This window comes from Cynara cardunculus, assembly GCF_001531365.2.
Source record: "Cynara cardunculus var. scolymus isolate 2C chromosome LG 13, CcrdV1, whole genome shotgun sequence".
Classification (NCBI taxonomy): domain Eukaryota; kingdom Viridiplantae; phylum Streptophyta; class Magnoliopsida; order Asterales; family Asteraceae; genus Cynara; species Cynara cardunculus.
In genome coordinates this window covers 3179548-3196424 of record NC_037540.1, presented here as the reverse complement: position 1 = coordinate 3196424, position 16877 = coordinate 3179548, and the positions used below count along the sequence as shown (strand labels likewise).

Here is a 16877-nt window from a genome sequence, read left to right as displayed (position 1 = left end):
AGAAACCAACGAAAACCAAAAGAATTTATAGCATAGGGGATAAATATAAAATAAATGAAGTTTAGGGACAATTTTCAGTTAAATACACAAAGTTTAGGGGGGAAAAGTGTAATTTACACATTAACCAATTATTCCAGCATGGCCTATCAGTCGCGAGTGTGAAGCAAATTATAAGCTCCACATCCCATTTCCATCGTCAAATCTACACTTCCCCTTTCCTTTTTCTATGGAGGACAACGAGTGGGAGGCAATTCAACCATCCAGTTCCGCCACTGAATCCGATGAAGAAGACGTCGACGCGGTGGTCGTGACCAGACCCACCACCACCGGGTCCTCAGTTTTTGGCCCAAGCAATCACGAGGGTTTACCTGTTTCCCCTCAACCGCCACAAGATGACTACCTCCGAGAACCAGTTCCGGAAACGCCTTCATCACCATCATCGTACTCGTCTTCATCAACCGCGACTTCCACCGAGATAGTTGATGGCGAGTTGCCACAGCCACCCGAAGTAAGAAACACGCTATTGAAGGCGAGTTTTGGGATTTTAAGCTCTTGGGCTTTAAGGATCGCATACGGGATACGTACCAGAACTGGATTTTGGTCAATTGCGTCGGTGGCAGCAATTGTGGCCGTGATGGCGTACGGAAGGCGATGGCAGCGGTGGCGGAGGTTAGCTGAGAAAGAGAATAAGGATCAACTGGCGCTTCTCATAAGTCGGAAGGATGAGGTCAGTTTGGCAATCTAGTTACATTTCGTTATGCATTTATCTCACCGAATAAATATGAACATCTGAGTGTAATTGTATAGCTTTGTTGCTTGATCAAAGACTTTTCTGCAAACTCTAGAATAGGTTATGGGACCTAGTGCACGAGGTTTTTCCCTTTAGTGTATCATCAATTGGGGTATGGATGCCAAATGTTTGATGAAATGCCTAGGAGAAGGTCTTATTGAATAATGATGCTGGACACTTGACACAACTTCGAATGCTGCCAGTGGTCTTGTATTTTGGTACTTAAGCAGCCCCAAGTGGTGGTTGTTCAGTTACCTGAGCTTCTTGACCACTGGTCTATCAACAACCATATTTTTGTGATTAGTGCCACCATATAATTAACACATATTGCCATGTTTTAGCTTACATGTAGGTGATTTTTGCTTCTTTTTCCTCTTGTGGCATCGGTAAGACGGTAACCGAACATGATTCTTGATCAATGTAAGGCTAGTTGAACTAATTAGCGAATTTAATAGGTTGTTTGGTTCGTAGAATTCAAGGGATTTCAAGGGAATTGGAATGGTCAATTCTTTCGACCAAATTTCAATTCCTCTGTTTGGTTCACATATTGAAAACGTAGGAATTCTTTGAATTTCATTGAATACCTTAGATTAAAGATTTCACCATTCCACGGGATATCCCAAGATTTCAATTCCTTTAACAATTCTATTCCAATTCCATCCAACCAAACGAGTAGTGGAATTCCATTCCAGTTCCTTCAAAGTCAAATTCCGTTGATGGATTACAATTCCACCGTATTCCATTCTGCGAACCATAAAACCCCCTAAGGTATTTAGTTTAGCGGTATTTGGTCTCATCCCCCTAGATGGTTCATTGTCTTCTCCACAGCAAAGCACCATGAAGACGTATAAAAGTCTTGGGTGCTCATGGGTTATCTTCGGAAAACAACAACATTGAAATTGCTATTTTAGAAAAATTTATTGTAAAATCCTTGATATCTTTCATGGTATGTTAACTGAAGCTCATTAAAGCTTCGATTTTGTTAGTAGAACAAGCAAGCCATGGAGACCATTATGCTGAAAAGGTCTAGGCAACCCACCTATTTTATACATAAGTTAAAAAGAGCCTGCAAGTAACCAAACCAAACAAACCCATCCCACCAGGAGGTGGGGTCTGGAGAGGGTAAATGTACGCAAACCTGACCTCAACGTTAGAGAGTAGAGCAACCGTTACCATTTGTGAAAAGTGTGTCAGAGAGAGTCGGATATTATAAATTTCTGAAAAACTGCTCGAGAGTAAGCAATAAGAAGAGCCTGCTAGCGACATATTTGAAGCGAGTTAAAGATCCTGATTTTTCTGAAATCAATATATATTGTTCTACTTTCCTTGTTAGTGCGATATCTTTCCACATATATATTTACTTTTACATGTGAATGATGAGTGAAGGCAGTAATGCAATATTGCTTTGTGGGTCTGCTACCAGTTTTTGTACTAATAGTTTATTATGCAGAAAATAAAACAACTTCTACTCCAAATTGATCGAATGAATGAAGCCCTATCAGCTCAACAAAGGGTTCCAGTGCTTCGGGTTGTGGTTGATAGCCCACTCGTGATCGGTCCAAGGGCAAATTGGAAGCCAACCTGACATTCTCCTGTAAGTTTTCTTCACATTGCGAGTACATCTTTTGAAATTCATAATAAGGTTAGGAGTTGCATATAGCTTTCTTCATGCAAACTGTCTCTCTACCCTTTAGGGTAGATCTATCTAAAGTTTGCATATATCCTACCCTCCCCATACCCTACCTTGGTGTGGAATATACTGAATTTGTTTGGTTCAGTCGCATATGACTTGGCTTGTATATGCGGTGAATTTGCATATGAACATTTTTCAAACCTCCTCTTGATGGAGTTTGTGAGTTGGATCCCTTCTTTATACATGTATATGTACAAGTTTGGACTTTGGAATGCTATGATTGAGTTGATATAATTAGACTTTATACCTGTCACGTGTTATGATCGAGAGAGTATTTATGATAGATGCGTATTCGATGATTTCTTTTTGGATAATGATAATTGTTTTAACTATCATTATTTGGACTATGAATAGATGCGTTAATGATTTGAGCATTTAATGAGCTGAATAGTTCTTGAGCTCGAGTCAATCTTGAATACAAGATAAAACTCGTTTAGCTTAACAAGTCGAGCTCAATAACACCAACGATTGTCTCAGTTCGTTCGAGAACTCAATTAAATTTTCCGAGTTGAGCAGAATTACACGAGTATACACTTTTTCCAGCCAGATATTAACATAAATCATGCAATCAAGATATAAATTTTACCGAGTTCGAGCCAATAAATGAGTTGATTGATCTCGGGTTCGAACTTGTAAACGAGTTTATAAAGCCTGAATGTTAGGTTATATTGTACAACTTAAAGTTGTTAATAGAGCTTGTGCTCGAACCATTGAAAAAGATATTCGAGCTCATCACTATTTTAAAAATTTTATTCACAGAACATCCGTGGAGGATGAACAATTTACTGTAATTTTTGCGTAGTTGCTTCAGAAAAAGAGAGACAAATTTCTTTGAAGTGCAAGTTAATTGAGAAATATAAGTCAAAAATGAAAAGCCCGGCCCTCTCACCATCAGATTTCAGATCTTAAATTTATATGGAGCGTAAGTTAATTGTAACGGGTTGCCCAAGGCTCGATATAAGACCGATTCCCTTTTCAAAACCTAGTTGGCCCAACTGGTTACAAAACTAGCCCAATCGATTGGCCTTCCCTTCAACGGCTTGCGATTTAGGCCCGCTTTCAGTTAATCTGAATTCCGAAGTAGTCAAAGGCTCAAAGCATCTTCAACAACTATGTTAAAATGCAGAAAATATAGATTTTAGCAATTTTTCGCTCAAACTATGCTACCTTGTGCACTGAAATAGAGAAGAGGAGAGAGATTGTAAAATTTTCTAAATTTAGAGGAATCTCAAATAGAGAGAATTTTATTTTAATAATTCCACCGACAAGACATTGAAAATAAATGTTTAGAAGATCGAAATAATATTTTATTAAATGTATTGAATATTTTAATAATATAGTTAATGTTAAAATTGTTAAAATAAAGTATCTATCGGAATTGAATGTAACTTTCTTTTGAAAATTTTAATTTTTAATGCTTTTAATATATATATATATATATATATATATATATATAACTGTTGGAGATGTTGGCTTGGTTACTCTTTCTCAACACTACCTTTAAAGGGTCTAAGGGAGAATAAGAAGGATTCATAGTGTAAACCCCTCTGCATCTCACAAAACATTTTATGTATATACTTTCATAACCAAGAAATATACAATGTGTTAATTTCACGTGTTTTTATCCATTTTTATTAAGTTATTATTATTATTATTATGTTGTTTAAGGGTTTGTCTCTTAACAGCTTAAATAAATTTAATATGACTCACAGTTTATTCGGTCAATTATACATGATTTTGATAGTAGTTTAATGATATATAAAGTTTTAAGGAAAAATTTTATGCATAAAACTAAATCTTTTTCAAACTCGTACACCCCAATTAAAGAATACACTCATTTCATCCATGAAAAAAAAGCCTCATAAACAAAAACCTTTCAATTTATATAAAACATATTAATCTATACAAATAGTTTTATCTATATAAGACTTAAGTAAAAAATTAACCAAAGAACCAGCAAGATCAATATAAATATTGCAACTTTTGTTAGCTTCAAGTTACTACTAACGTATTTCAACGTTCATATCTTAAAACTAAAGAAATGAAAAATATAAAATAAAAAGTAAAGAGTATTTATTACGAGACAATCAAGGGAATAATGTAATAGATTCGTCCATCGCTACTTCCCATGTCACATAAAACAATATCGGTCTTTTTAAAATTAAAATAAACCATGAGATAAAGTCAAGGAGATAAAAAGTCAACAAAATCGATTAATTGGACCCATCCAAACTATGGAATACATGTTACTTGATCCTTCTGATTTCTTTAAATTTTGGATTTGATTCTTAAAAACAAACTATCTGCATTACTGGTTTTTTGCTTTTCAGTTTTACAATACTCAAGTGCTTTATATTAATACTGTCAGTTAACAACTATTAAATGGAACAAAACAATTTTAAAACAAACTATAGAGACCAAAAATGTAATTTGATTAAAAATTAATTATGATTCATATTTTTCTTTAATTTTTTTTTTATTAAAAGTATTCCAAGTATTTTAGAAACGATCGGTATAGTTTAGGGACCAAATCTAAAATCTGAGTAAACCATAAGGACCACAGTGTAATTTACTCTAATATTTACATAATTGAATAATAAATTAATTAAAATTTTTATTATCCGAATTGATTCTGGAGAATGGAGATAGTGTTGGTCACTCAACAGTGGGAAAAGACGCTCACTTTTTTTAAGATTTAAAATTTTATAAATCGGTTGAAAAAGTAAACCCAAATCATATGAACATTTGCCCACACATTGAACCCGAAAAACAGGAATCAAATATATAACCTCAATTTTCCGTTCTCCGATCTGAGAAATTGAATGAGCGGGAGCGAGGGAAGCTCGGGACATTCTGCCGGAGACGCGCAGGTGGCGGCGGCGGGGAAAAAGAGGGACAAGGCCAAAGTGAGCCGGACGTCGTTGATACTGTGGCATGCTCACCAGAACGATCCAGTCGCCGTTAGGAAGCTGTTGGAGGAAGATCGGTCCTTGGTTCAAGCCAGGGATTATGATAACCGAACTCCGCTTCATGTTGCTTCGCTTCACGGATGGATCGAAGTCGCTAAAATCTTAATTGAGTACGGTGCCGATGTTAACGCGCAAGATCGCTGGAAGAACACGGTAAGAATGTACAATCTGTAACTATATGGAAATTATTTTTTATATCCTGTTTTTATAGTTAGATATTAGTTTGCGACGTGAGAAAGGATTGTTGTAGCTTAATTGAAATCGATGAAATCTTACAAACAATTTGTCAGGGCTGTGTTTACCGGTTTGAGTTATTTGAATCCTTGCTGTTTATATACTTAAGATTTTTAATGAAAATCCGTTGAACAATCAAGGTTTATTTCTCTACTCAGAAAGAATGAACTTTAGGTTTGTATCAATGATTTTAGATAAAGGAAGTAAGGCACAATGAGTCATCATGCTTTTATTTTCAGGCTTAATTGTTCAGCTTTTTTTAGGTAGGAACTTCCAGCACATTCCCTTGTTGTGGTGGAAGCAAATATATGTTCACAACATAAATGCTTCTACAAGCGCATATTGTTCATATTTTCACACGCATGGAAGTGTATCATGTTAACGACCGAGTATTGATGCTTGTAAATTCTATTTTTTATTTATTCTGTTATTCATTTACTCAAAGAGGTTACCAAGTAGGCTTGGCCAGTAATGATGAAAACCGTAGTTTCTATAGATACCGCATAGCTGTTTAAGTTGCTTACAGCCTCTTCAAATGTCAAGCATGTTAAAGCTTATCTGGAAGCCTGCAGAGACACACTCTTTTGGAGATTGTGTATTTGCATAGATGTTTCTCATGAAGCGCAATCCTAGCATTTGTAGGTTCCAACTGCTTTTAGAAACTCATGTGGTGGTTACTCACTTACCTGTTGATTGCTGAAATTCTGGATTATTGGACGTGGTCGCCTGTCTCGTATTCTAGAGATAAAAAGTACAGGCAGGCGCACAAAACGCAAAGACATTATCCAGCAATGCTTATTATTGGTTTGGGATTCATTTGGTCTTCTCTGGAGGTCATCTTGATCTTTGTGCTGATGTGCAACCATTGATGGCTCTTCTGTCTGTCAATGTGATGGTGTATTCTCTGCTATCATCTACTGAGTGCACAAATGTGAAGGAGATTTTTACATTTTTGACTATTTAACAAAAAAAGTAGCAATTGGGCATCATAAATACTGACTGAAGACTGTGAAACAAATAAGAGTTACAGGAGACACCTTATATCAGGAACTCTCATAGTTGAGCCCTTAGGTATGCGAGTTGATATGTGTTAACAAACCGATGTCAGATTATTTGGGCAAAAAGTTGATCACCGGCAATCCCAATGGCCTCACACGGAACCCGCCTCCAAGGACACCAATGTGAGAGGGCATTTTTGGCTCACTCAGCGGCCGAGGCTAGAAAGGGGTCCCCGGGATCGAACCTGCGACCTGTTTTGTATTTGGGCAAAGTTGCCCCGCCTCTTTTCCGACTGAGATCTGATCATGCCCGAGTACACCAAGACATATTTGCGTAATTGTTAATATGCTGACATTGATGAATATTTTGCTATAATATATGATAAACATCACTCATTGCTCCTTGTACACACTTGCTTTTTGCTACTAAAATTTTCGTTTTCTTCTTGATCTTTTGACCATTGATCACTGAGTTTCTTTTGGCTTACTCATAGCTTTCATCTAGTTGGATCGAGTACACTAAGACATATTTGTGTAATTGTTAATATGCTAACATTGATGAATATTTGATTATAATATATGATAAACATCCCTGATTGTTCCTTGTACACACTCGCTTTTTGCTACTAAAATTTTCGTTTTCTTCTTGATCTTTTGACCATTGATTACTGAGTTTCTTTTGGCTTATTCAGAGCTTTCATCTAGTTAGATTGACTCACAATAATATTCTGATAATTGAACTTGGTATTTCTCGTGACAGCCTCTAGCTGATGCGGACGGAGCTAGAAAACATCACATGATTGAGTTACTAAAGTCGTATGGCGGCCTGTCTTTTGTAAGTTCAACGCCAAGCTTTCTTATTTGATTTGGAATTTATTCTTAATGTTTTATTTTGTGGTATAATTGTTTGATGCATGTTATGTGGCACATTTTTGAAATTTCAGTTAGGATTGTATCTACCAATGCAATATTGATCCTTTAGGATTTTTGCTCATTGGATTCTATGTTTGCATCATCTTTTTGAAATTAGGGTCCACAATCCATTCTTTTTCTTTAAAGAGTATAATAGGAGGAAGCTAACACCAAGAAAAAAGCTAAGGAGTGTGAGAGCATGCAAAAGTGAGGTCAGCTTTATGAAGTCCTTATTCTGCTTAAATTTCTTATGGCCATGAGGTTATGTTGTCAAGTAGTACCGTTCCCATATATTCAGCATTGCAACTGATATTGATAGCATGGCTGATGGCCCCTCTTTCTCTCACAATGTTCCAAGAAATTGATTTCTTCAAACCAAGTACTTGGTAGAGTTATTCAAGAACGCCGCCATTGCAAGATTTTTCCTGTCCTGTATGATCTCCCCACTTCTCTGGGAGTGACAACCCTCCCTCTCTTCATGTGGAACTATTGTTGTTTTTACCTTTCCCTGCCACCTTAGCACCGCCTCTGGTTTTTACAATATTCACCGTTCACCTACAGTTCAACTTTCTAGATAAACTAAACCTACTTCTGCTCTAATTTGATGTCTGGTGTAAAGTCCCTTTCTAGAATTTCCACAAACCATGGTCACCATGAATTCATTGAAGCCTAATAGAAGAGTGAAAGTGACAAGATACTAACAAGAACTGGGCAACCAAAATTCTTAGCTGTACGCTGGTCATTGGTCAATGACAAGTTATGAGAAGGAGGTGGATACACAAAATGACAATAATTGCAAATTGTGTCGTTTGTTAATCATCTCATTTTTCAGCAGAAGTATTGCATATTTGCAAACCTGACTGTTTATTTGTTCATTCCATTTGTTTTATTTACATTTATGTTAATACACCTTCTTAAGGTGATCTGTATGATTTTATAGGCTTGAAAATTTTGGCATCTTTTGTGCAGGGCCAGAATGGAAGCCATTTTGAACCAAGGCCTGTGCCACCACCTCTTCCAAATAAATGTGATTGGGAAATTGACCCTCTGGAGCTGGACTTTACAACCTCACACATGATAGGCAAGGTCTGTTTTGTTTTCTTGAATCTTGTCAATTGAATGCTTAAATATTATAAGAAATGTTAAAATATGACAATTCGGGACATACATCTTTTGTATAATCCGTGATTGAATTAACTTTCACATTCATGATATGTGGTTATTTGCTAATTACCATCAGAGGTTGTGAGATCATATGATACTTTGAAGTGACATGTGAAAACGATTATTTCTACATTTCATCCTATTTCATTAAAGCTAGGATGTTTAAATGATTTTGACAGTGCAAAATTTTGTGAGAAGTCATTGGTCTAATGGTGCAAGTTCTATAATAGTTACTTCTCTTTGGTAGAATTGAATTTCAGCTCCAAATTGTATCTTGTGCACTTGAGGGGAAAGAACGTGCTAAAGTACAAATTCTTTTTGTTATTTTCTATTTAGCTTGAAGCATAACCGTATGAGGTAGGGTTGAAATTTGATGATTAGGCTTTGAATGTACTATTGTTTTCATCTGTAATTGACATTGGTGATAATAACTATTGCTTCTAATAGGGGTCCTTCGGTGAGATTGTAAGAGCATGTTGGCGTGGAACACCAGTAGCTGTTAAGCGTATACTTCCAAGTCTCTCAGATGACAAACTAGTGATGTGAGTTCCCTTGTCTTTATCTATTTTTTGTCTTGAGGTGTAATATGGCCTTTATATTTCTGAAGTTTGTTAAAAACTGCAAAAGCTGCGCAATATAGATTTTTACTTGTAAAATATTGGCCCTTACTTAGTAGACTAAGGGGCCGTTTACCAACGCCAACCAGGTAAGCGCATTATCAGGTAAGAGTCTCCACCCTCACTTACCTTACTGGGTAAGATTCTTAGTCATTAAAATGGCATAGTAAGATTGTTGGTAAGCTTCTCTTACCCGTTAAGCGCTAACACGGGTAAGAGTCACCACCCTCACTTGCTAGGTAAGGTTGTAGGTCCTTGCCATGCTCACCCGGTAAGGCAAGTGACCCGGTTAGCGTTTGGAAAACGGCCCCTAAGTATTTTAGTAAACATCATATCTCTATAACCGATCATCTGGTCATCTAGCGAACTCCTGTTAAAAAGTAATATCTTTTACAGTAACCTTTACTACCGCAATGGATAAATTTGCTTATTTTCGTTTGCCGTACCAATCCAGTCAGGACTTCAGGCATGAGGTGAATTTGCTGGTCAAACTTCGCCACCCTAATATAGTGCAATTTCTTGGTGCTGTTACTGAAAAGAAGCCGTTAATGCTGATCACCGAGTATCTGCGAGGGGTAAATCATGAAAAACATCTAGTTACCATGAACGTAAAACTATCTTCCTCACCCTACACACACCACATAAGTAAGAAAAAAGGATACAAAAACAAATAACTTTTTATGGTCTTAAGGTCAGAACATTGATTTGTGGATGCAGGGTGATCTTCATCAGTGCCTGAAGGAGAAAGGCGCACTAAGTGCGGCAACAGCTGTAAGCTTCGCTTTAGACATTGCCAGGTGCTTTTTATATTCTTCTTATTCCAAATGTTGTGGTCATGAGGAAAGTTCCGTTGATCTGTAAGCAATTCTGGAATGTTTTATGAATTTTCCAATCCTGGATGGATGTTTTATAACTGGTGACAGAGAGTTCTGCAGAAGTCTCTTACAGATATTTATCCTTTTCTATCAAAATGATGTTTGATATCTTCAACTAATCTATAAGCAACACATCTTATTATATAAGTTATCTTCTGCTAAGGGTCTGTTTGTTAGCAGCTTAATGGGACTCGCAGCTTATTTGGTTAGCTATACATGATTGTTTGGTAGTGGCTTAATGATATAGAAAGTGGCTTATTCAGTGAGCTTCTAGGGGATGCTTTATACAGAAAGCCAAGTTTTTTCAAACCTGTCCTTCCCAATTTAAATACATGCTCATTCTATCTATCAGAAAAAAACCTCTCAAACAAAAACCTTCCCAATCTATATAGATAAATTAACCTTTAGAGACATATTAACCCATACAGACAACTTTATTCACACGACTTAATGGAAAACCAACCAAACAGCCACCGGAAAACCAACCAAACAGCCACCTTTCTTCCCAGCCTGTATATAACAGCATTGCCCAGGCATTCCTTTGCGGTTCAAAAGTTGGAAATGTGCATGATCGTCCCTTGCTAAGCTAGGTGGCAATGAACGAAGCGGTACTAACTTGAGATTTTTATTACTTTTTTGTGTTTGCAGAGGCATGGCTTATCTTCACAATGAGCCGAATGTCATCATTCATAGGGACCTAAAACCGAGGTTTGTTTAAGTACCACATTCAGAAATCAGAATGCAAAGCTTACTGTCCCTCTAATGTGTGAATGTATCTTTGTATTTCGGTTATGATCTAGGATTACTTGGTTTTGATTCACCTTTTCGTGCTAATCTTAGAGATAGCTTATATTTTAGGAATGTTCTTTTGGTCAACTCAAATGCGGATCATCTTAAAGTTGGAGACTTTGGACTTAGCAAACTCATCAGGGTTCAAAATTCCCACGATATATACAAAATGACCGGCGAGACTGGCAGTTGTATGTTTTATATCCTATAACTATATGCACCCTACAATTTTGATATATCTTAAAAGTTTTCCATATTCACATCTCTATAATTGTTCCTGGTCTTTTCATGGTATACAATGCAGATCGTTACATGGCTCCTGAAGTCTTTAAGCACCGTAAATATGATAAAAAGGTTGACGTGTTCTCTTTTGCAATGATATTATTCGAGGTAATTTCCTTCTTGAATAAGAACGTGATAAAAGGTAGAAAGCAAATGATAGATCTCTTGACCATGACTTCTTGAACGTTGTTATAGATGCTTGAAGGCGAGCCACCACTATCGCATTATGAAGCTTATGAAGCAGCAAAATATGTCTCTGAAGGAAACAGACCCATATTTAGAGCAAAAAGTTACACTCCTGAACTGAAAGAGTAAGGGGTTGTTTGGTTGGTTTTCTATGAAGTTCTGAATGGACTATGGATAAAGTTGCCTGTGGATAAATCTATCTATATAGGTTGTGAAAGTTTTTGTTTGGGAGGGTTTTTTCATGGATGGAATGAGTGTTTTTTAATTGGGAGAGACATTTGGATAAAACTTGGCTTTCCGCATAAAGCTCCTCGTAGAAGCTTACTGGATAAGCCACTTTATATATCATTAAGCCACTACCAAACAGTCATGCATAGCTGACCAAATAAACTGTTAGTCACATCTAGCTCATTAAGGTGCTAATAAACAGGCTCTAAGTCAACATCTTTATCTTATCTCTGTCACTCTCTATGTCTTACCACTTTTCACAAGCCGACTGCTCTACTCTTGGGGTAGATGTGAGGTCTTTATACATCTCACTACCCCACCTTAGGTGGGATATACTGGGTTCCTTTAGTTTGGTATAAGAATATTGGTACTCGATGCTGATGTGTTTGTATTTCATATGGTAGGTTGACGGAGCACTGCTGGGCAGCAGATATGAACAAGAGACCTTCTTTCTTGGAGATTCTAAAGAGGCTCGAAAAAATCAAGGAAACGATACACCCAGATCATCATCATTGGCATATATTTACGTAACCGATTCAATTGCCAATCTCCAAGTGCGTAAGTTTGATATCTGTCCAACACATCATCCTTTTATGGACACATTCAAGTCCGAAACCTGATTGTAAGGATCGATAAAGGTGAACCCCAGTTTTAGTTAAATTTCAAAATGACGAGCATTTGTAGCCAGTTTTACACCATCAGTTTTCCTCCTCTTTCCCCTTTCATGCAACTCCGGTTTTCAGGCGAGTATTAAGGAACTTCAGGAAATCTCATCTTTTATTCAGACTCAAAGAATGAAATCTTACTGTTACTCCGGTGTTGCAGCTCGGAAAAACATTTTACTTGTTTGCATTGTTCTGCTACTTTTTTTACCTCTTCCCTTGTAAATGCTATATTTATTGGCCTTTTTCCCTGAAGATAATGTTGAAGATTACTTGGATCTTGCAATATGTGATCATTGTATTTGTACATTTGTAGTTAACGTTTCGTTATGACCTTACATCAAACGGACAACCTTTTTTTTCGACTTCTTTTGATCTTGGCTTGAAAGCTACATTTTACGATTCCTTATCGAGGACAAGCGTAGGTTTCAGACTTTCAGTAGGCATTGTTGCAAGTTTTTATTCAATAAGTTGGCTTCTTGTGAATACTGGTCTGGTTGAGAATGAACGCTAGCAAGTAAGTAGAGGGGGCCAAAAATGGGCCAGCGACCGGTTATATACCAACGATCGAGGACCAGTAATGTTTTTCATTTTCATGGCTCATTGGAACCGGTTTTTGACCATCTCTAGTAGTAAGCCTGATCATGCCAATTTATTTTTTGAGGCCAAGATAAAGTTTGGCCTGAAAAAACATGGTCGGGAAAGATTGATCAAGCCTAATTTCACACCCGGTTTTTAGGCGCAAAAAATCCTAGGCCTTGTTAATCTAGAGTCTTAGAAGATAATATCTCACAGATTCTTCAAAATTTTAAGAAAATAGAGAATCAAAATTTAAAATCTTCATAAGAAAATTATATTCAACTCAATGTTTTTTTTTTTTTTTTTACATTAATTATGTTACTAAAATATTTCATACATTTAATTTCAAGGTTTTTCTATTGGTAGCAATATAATAAAAAATATTTCTTTTTCATGGTAACCATTTTTTGGGGTTCACCAAAATTGAAGGATTTCACCCTCATACTAACCTACTGAGAAAAGAAAAAGGGGGTGATCAAAATCCTCATTTCTCCATTTTAGAGAATCTGATGGAAATGTTACGAGGCATCCAAACGATCCCACCATTTACAGACCGCATGCCAAGCCATAGGCCTCTTTCTCATCTCCACCGTTTCACAACCGGTAGTGTCATTGTAAATTCATATAACACTAGAAAGTAATGATTATGTGATATAACAAGTTGAATTGTAATCAACGACCAACAACTACAGATCCCGTATTCTCCATTGTAACTAAAAACGTGGTCTACAACTACAAATCTGGACCTACATAAAGGGTCGACCGATGCCCACAATTTTTCCTTTTCAACTATGCTATTAAAGAAAACCCTTAAATGAGCTTCTTCTTTTCAAAAAACGACTTTAAATGCCATAGTTGCAAACCTGCCACAGATAAGCAGACGAACAATGAAACAAAACTCAACAATGCCATTCTCGAGTTTGTCTTGTTGTTAAGCTGTTGCATATCTTGTTCCCTGTAATAAGCATGCACAAAATGACATTATGTTTGAATCGCATGCGATCTATTAATTTTGAAAGTCAAATGAACTCGTTTTAGACTTGAAAATCGAGCGAATGATGATGATTCACATGTGAAGCAAGAAAAACACGAAGGTAATACTATCTATGAATGAAAGATTGTTCAGTAACCTTTCTCGGAGATAAAACATCTCCTCATGAATGGAAGTGACAGCATCTGTAAGCTTCTTAAGCTCTAATTCCATTGCCTGCAAAACAAACAAATTTGTCAATTAATGTTAAGAAAGTAAAGTACAAGGGAAAGTTGTTAGTTTTCCATTCGACTGATCTATTTTCCAATTTACGTGTGTTTATTTTTGTATCTACGCTTCATGAATATGTTTCTTTCATAATGAAGATGGTTTGCGACAATCCATAAGAACCTTGTGAATCGCACTCGAAGTAGGGTTTGGAAGGAGTAGAATGTGAGCAGACCTTATATCCACCCGAGGAGTAGAAAAACTGTTTCCGTGAAGACTCTTGGCTTGTAAAAAGGTTAATCAACAAACATTATCCTAAGATAAAGAAGATGGTATCGACAAAGCAAACCAATATTATAAATAAATGCTACTCAAAAAGAGCAAATACGTGTGCATCTTCATTTTACAATCTTATTGTACTGGGGTAGATGACAGGTCCGCACATATTCCACCCCCCCAGACCACCAGACCCTACGTTCATGCGAGATATACTGGCCTGTTTGTTAACAGCTTAATGATTTTAATGGGACTCGCAACTTATTCGGTCAGCTATACATGAATGTTTGGTAGTGGCTTAACGACATAGATAGTGGCTAATTCAATATGCTTCCGGGGGAGATTTATGTAGAAAGCCAAAAAAATCCAAACCTGCCCCTCTCAATTAAAAAACATGCTCCTTCCATCTATGAAACAACCCTCCTAAACAAAAATCTTCCCAATTTATACAAACAGATTAATCCACACATACAACTTTATACATGCAGGACTTAATAGAAAACCAACCAAGCGGCCTTGGTTTGGTTTTTATGGGAGACTTCTACCCACACTCAACAAATATGGCTTCACATTATTCCAATTTCAAAGATTTAGGGTTCCTTTTGATTCCTCATTTGCTCTCTCTACCATGATAACGTTTCTCACAACGATAAATTGAAATAATATGGATTGTGGGAATGGTACATAGACACGTAACATGCACAAAAGGTACTTACATCTACAGAACCTTTTTTGGCTACAGTAGACCAATCCTTAGCAGCCACACCGGATCTCCAATCAAACTCGACAGGAATCTTAACACGGGGATGGTGATCGATTGCAAAAAAGCAAGCCATATAATCCCCACCCTCAATAGCCTGAAATGCAAATTGTCCTGATTGCACATGATCTGCATAGTGATGGGAATTCCCAGATACCGACGTCACCTAAGTTTCAAAAGCCACAATAAGCAAACGGAGAACAAGTTTGATCAGATTGTAGCGAAAACAACACAACAAATCACATCTCCATACCAAAATTTGCAAAAAAAGATGAACAAATTGAACACCGTATGCAGGAATATGCACTTTAGACTCGAAAAACTCAACCCAATATACGTAGAGAAACCCAGGAAAGAAGAAGGTAGATGCAGCATAGACAAGAGTAGCCAGAGTACGATTAACCTCTGGATTTGAAATCACTGCTTATATACTCGGTATTGGCCATAATTCACAAGAACATTCTGTAGTCTTAGTAAGAGGGGGGAGCAAACTTTACAGCGTTACGAAGGTGTGTCCGACAACCCTCAAGCCGACCCACATTCCCAAAAGCATCATATCAGAAGGGTACCGGATACACAACGGCCCGCTAGGTGGTTGGTTTAAGAGTCTAGTACTCTAAGGAGCATATGTCCCAATAATAACTAAAGCAAAAGCAACATCATTCCAAAGGATTCACACAAAACCCACATCATTGCAAAAGATTCACAACAAACACCAACATCTCAAACTCAAATTTGACATAAAACCCTCAAAATTTCATCCAAAATCAAGAACTTTGATCTGATGCAAAAGCCAAGTCGTTAACTTCCATTCATGGAAATCCCAATTACCAAACTAAAATTCATACAAACCCACATCCGCAAAACCTAAAAACCAAATTGACATCTCCAGGAGTGGTAAAACGAAGTTCAAAAGTGTGCAACAACACGAACAAATCCTTTATAACGAAAGCAAATCCATAATACAACTCTAGTTATCGAAATGGGATTACAGAAGACAGACAGAAATCATGCATCACATAGACAATATCAAAATTCAAACACCACAATTGACGATTTCGTAGCTCATAGTAAGGAAAATAAATCATGTTTCAGATATCGTCTTTGATTTACCCTCAAAGTAATTTTGTGGGATTCAGGTAAAGGATGTCCTTGACTGGGATTAACTACGGAATAGTGACCGACTGTCATAGAATTGCTTTTGATGTCTTCTGCTATACATTTGGTATAACCCGACTCAATCTCGAAACGAATCGATTGAGCGATGATGGATAGAAACCCTAAAAGTAGAAGGATGGAAAGCAGGAATTTTTGAAGCTCCATGGTTGATGATTTGGTTTGGAAGTTTTAGCTATATTCGAGGCGAGAGGGAGACAGATACGAAGTCGTTATGTTAGAAGCTTTCAAGAGTCCATCGTCTTTCAATTTCGCTTTTTGTTGGTTTTTTTATATTTCCTAATGATATTATTTTATAGCCCAAATTTTCCTAATTATTATTATAATAAAATGTTGATTAGAAATTTAATAGTATATAGAAATTCATTAAAAAAAAACTGATTAGTTTGTGATAACTGTGAGATATAATTTCAACCATAAATCAATAGATAAATTATGAACTAATATTTTTGGTAATTTGACTTAAAATTATAATTAAAGAGCATTTTA

The 16877-nt window shown here is 36.7% G+C and overlaps 3 protein-coding genes across 3 annotated transcripts; 2 read left to right on the top strand and 1 right to left on the bottom strand.

The window, feature by feature from the left end:
- Positions 1–200: 200 nt before the first annotated feature.
- Positions 201–2760, top strand: LOC112525673. The gene is made up of 2 exons (XM_025135895.1): positions 201–727; positions 2241–2760. Exons 1-2 carry the CDS (start codon positions 227–229, stop codon positions 2373–2375), a joined length of 636 nt encoding a protein of 211 aa, XP_024991663.1. The 5' UTR covers positions 201–226; the 3' UTR covers positions 2376–2760.
- Positions 2761–5298: 2538 nt separating this feature from the next.
- On the top strand, positions 5299–12683 carry LOC112525110 (integrin-linked protein kinase 1-like). The gene is made up of 11 exons (XM_025135072.1): positions 5299–5605; positions 7445–7519; positions 8566–8682; positions 9208–9302; positions 9832–9952; positions 10095–10174; positions 10901–10960; positions 11111–11232; positions 11346–11431; positions 11519–11634; positions 12142–12683. The coding sequence occupies exons 1-11, from the start codon at positions 5306–5308 to the stop codon at positions 12266–12268; spliced, it is 1299 nt and encodes a 432-aa protein (XP_024990840.1). The 5' UTR covers positions 5299–5305; the 3' UTR covers positions 12269–12683.
- Positions 12684–13597: 914 nt separating this feature from the next.
- Positions 13598–16639, bottom strand: LOC112524584 (transmembrane emp24 domain-containing protein p24delta9-like). Its single transcript, XM_025134473.1, has 4 exons — positions 16326–16639; positions 15169–15378; positions 14109–14185; positions 13598–13933 (listed from the first exon to the last, which is right to left on the bottom strand). Exons 1-4 carry the CDS (start codon positions 16533–16535, stop codon positions 13789–13791), a joined length of 642 nt encoding a protein of 213 aa, XP_024990241.1. The 5' UTR covers positions 16536–16639; the 3' UTR covers positions 13598–13788.
- Between the last annotated feature and the right edge of the window lie 238 nt (positions 16640–16877).

What these genes read in the sequence shown, in the direction of transcription:
- LOC112525110 (XM_025135072.1), top strand. Translation starts at nt 5,306, where the DNA reads ATGAGCGGGAGCGAGGGAAGCTCGGGACATTCTGCCGGAGACGCGCAG. An exon ending in TCAGATGACAAACTAGTGAT is followed by an intron (nt 9,303 to 9,831) that starts GTGAGTTCCCTT and finishes GTACCAATCCAG; the next exon opens with TCAGGACTTCAGGCATGAGG. An exon ending in TACACTCCTGAACTGAAAGA is followed by an intron (nt 11,635 to 12,141) that starts GTAAGGGGTTGT and finishes TTCATATGGTAG; the next exon opens with GTTGACGGAGCACTGCTGGG.
- LOC112524584 (XM_025134473.1), bottom strand. Translation starts at nt 16,535, where the DNA reads ATGGAGCTTCAAAAATTCCTGCTTTCCATCCTTCTACTTTTAGGGTTT. An exon ending in CCCACAAAATTACTTTGAGG is followed by an intron (nt 15,379 to 16,325) that starts GTAAATCAAAGA and finishes TTTGAAACTTAG; the next exon opens with GTGACGTCGGTATCTGGGAA. An exon ending in ATGTTTTATCTCCGAGAAAG is followed by an intron (nt 13,934 to 14,108) that starts GTTACTGAACAA and finishes TGCTTATTACAG; the next exon opens with GGAACAAGATATGCAACAGC.
- LOC112525673 (XM_025135895.1), top strand. Translation starts at nt 227, where the DNA reads ATGGAGGACAACGAGTGGGAGGCAATTCAACCATCCAGTTCCGCCACT. An exon ending in TCATAAGTCGGAAGGATGAG is followed by an intron (nt 728 to 2,240) that starts GTCAGTTTGGCA and finishes TTTATTATGCAG; the next exon opens with AAAATAAAACAACTTCTACT.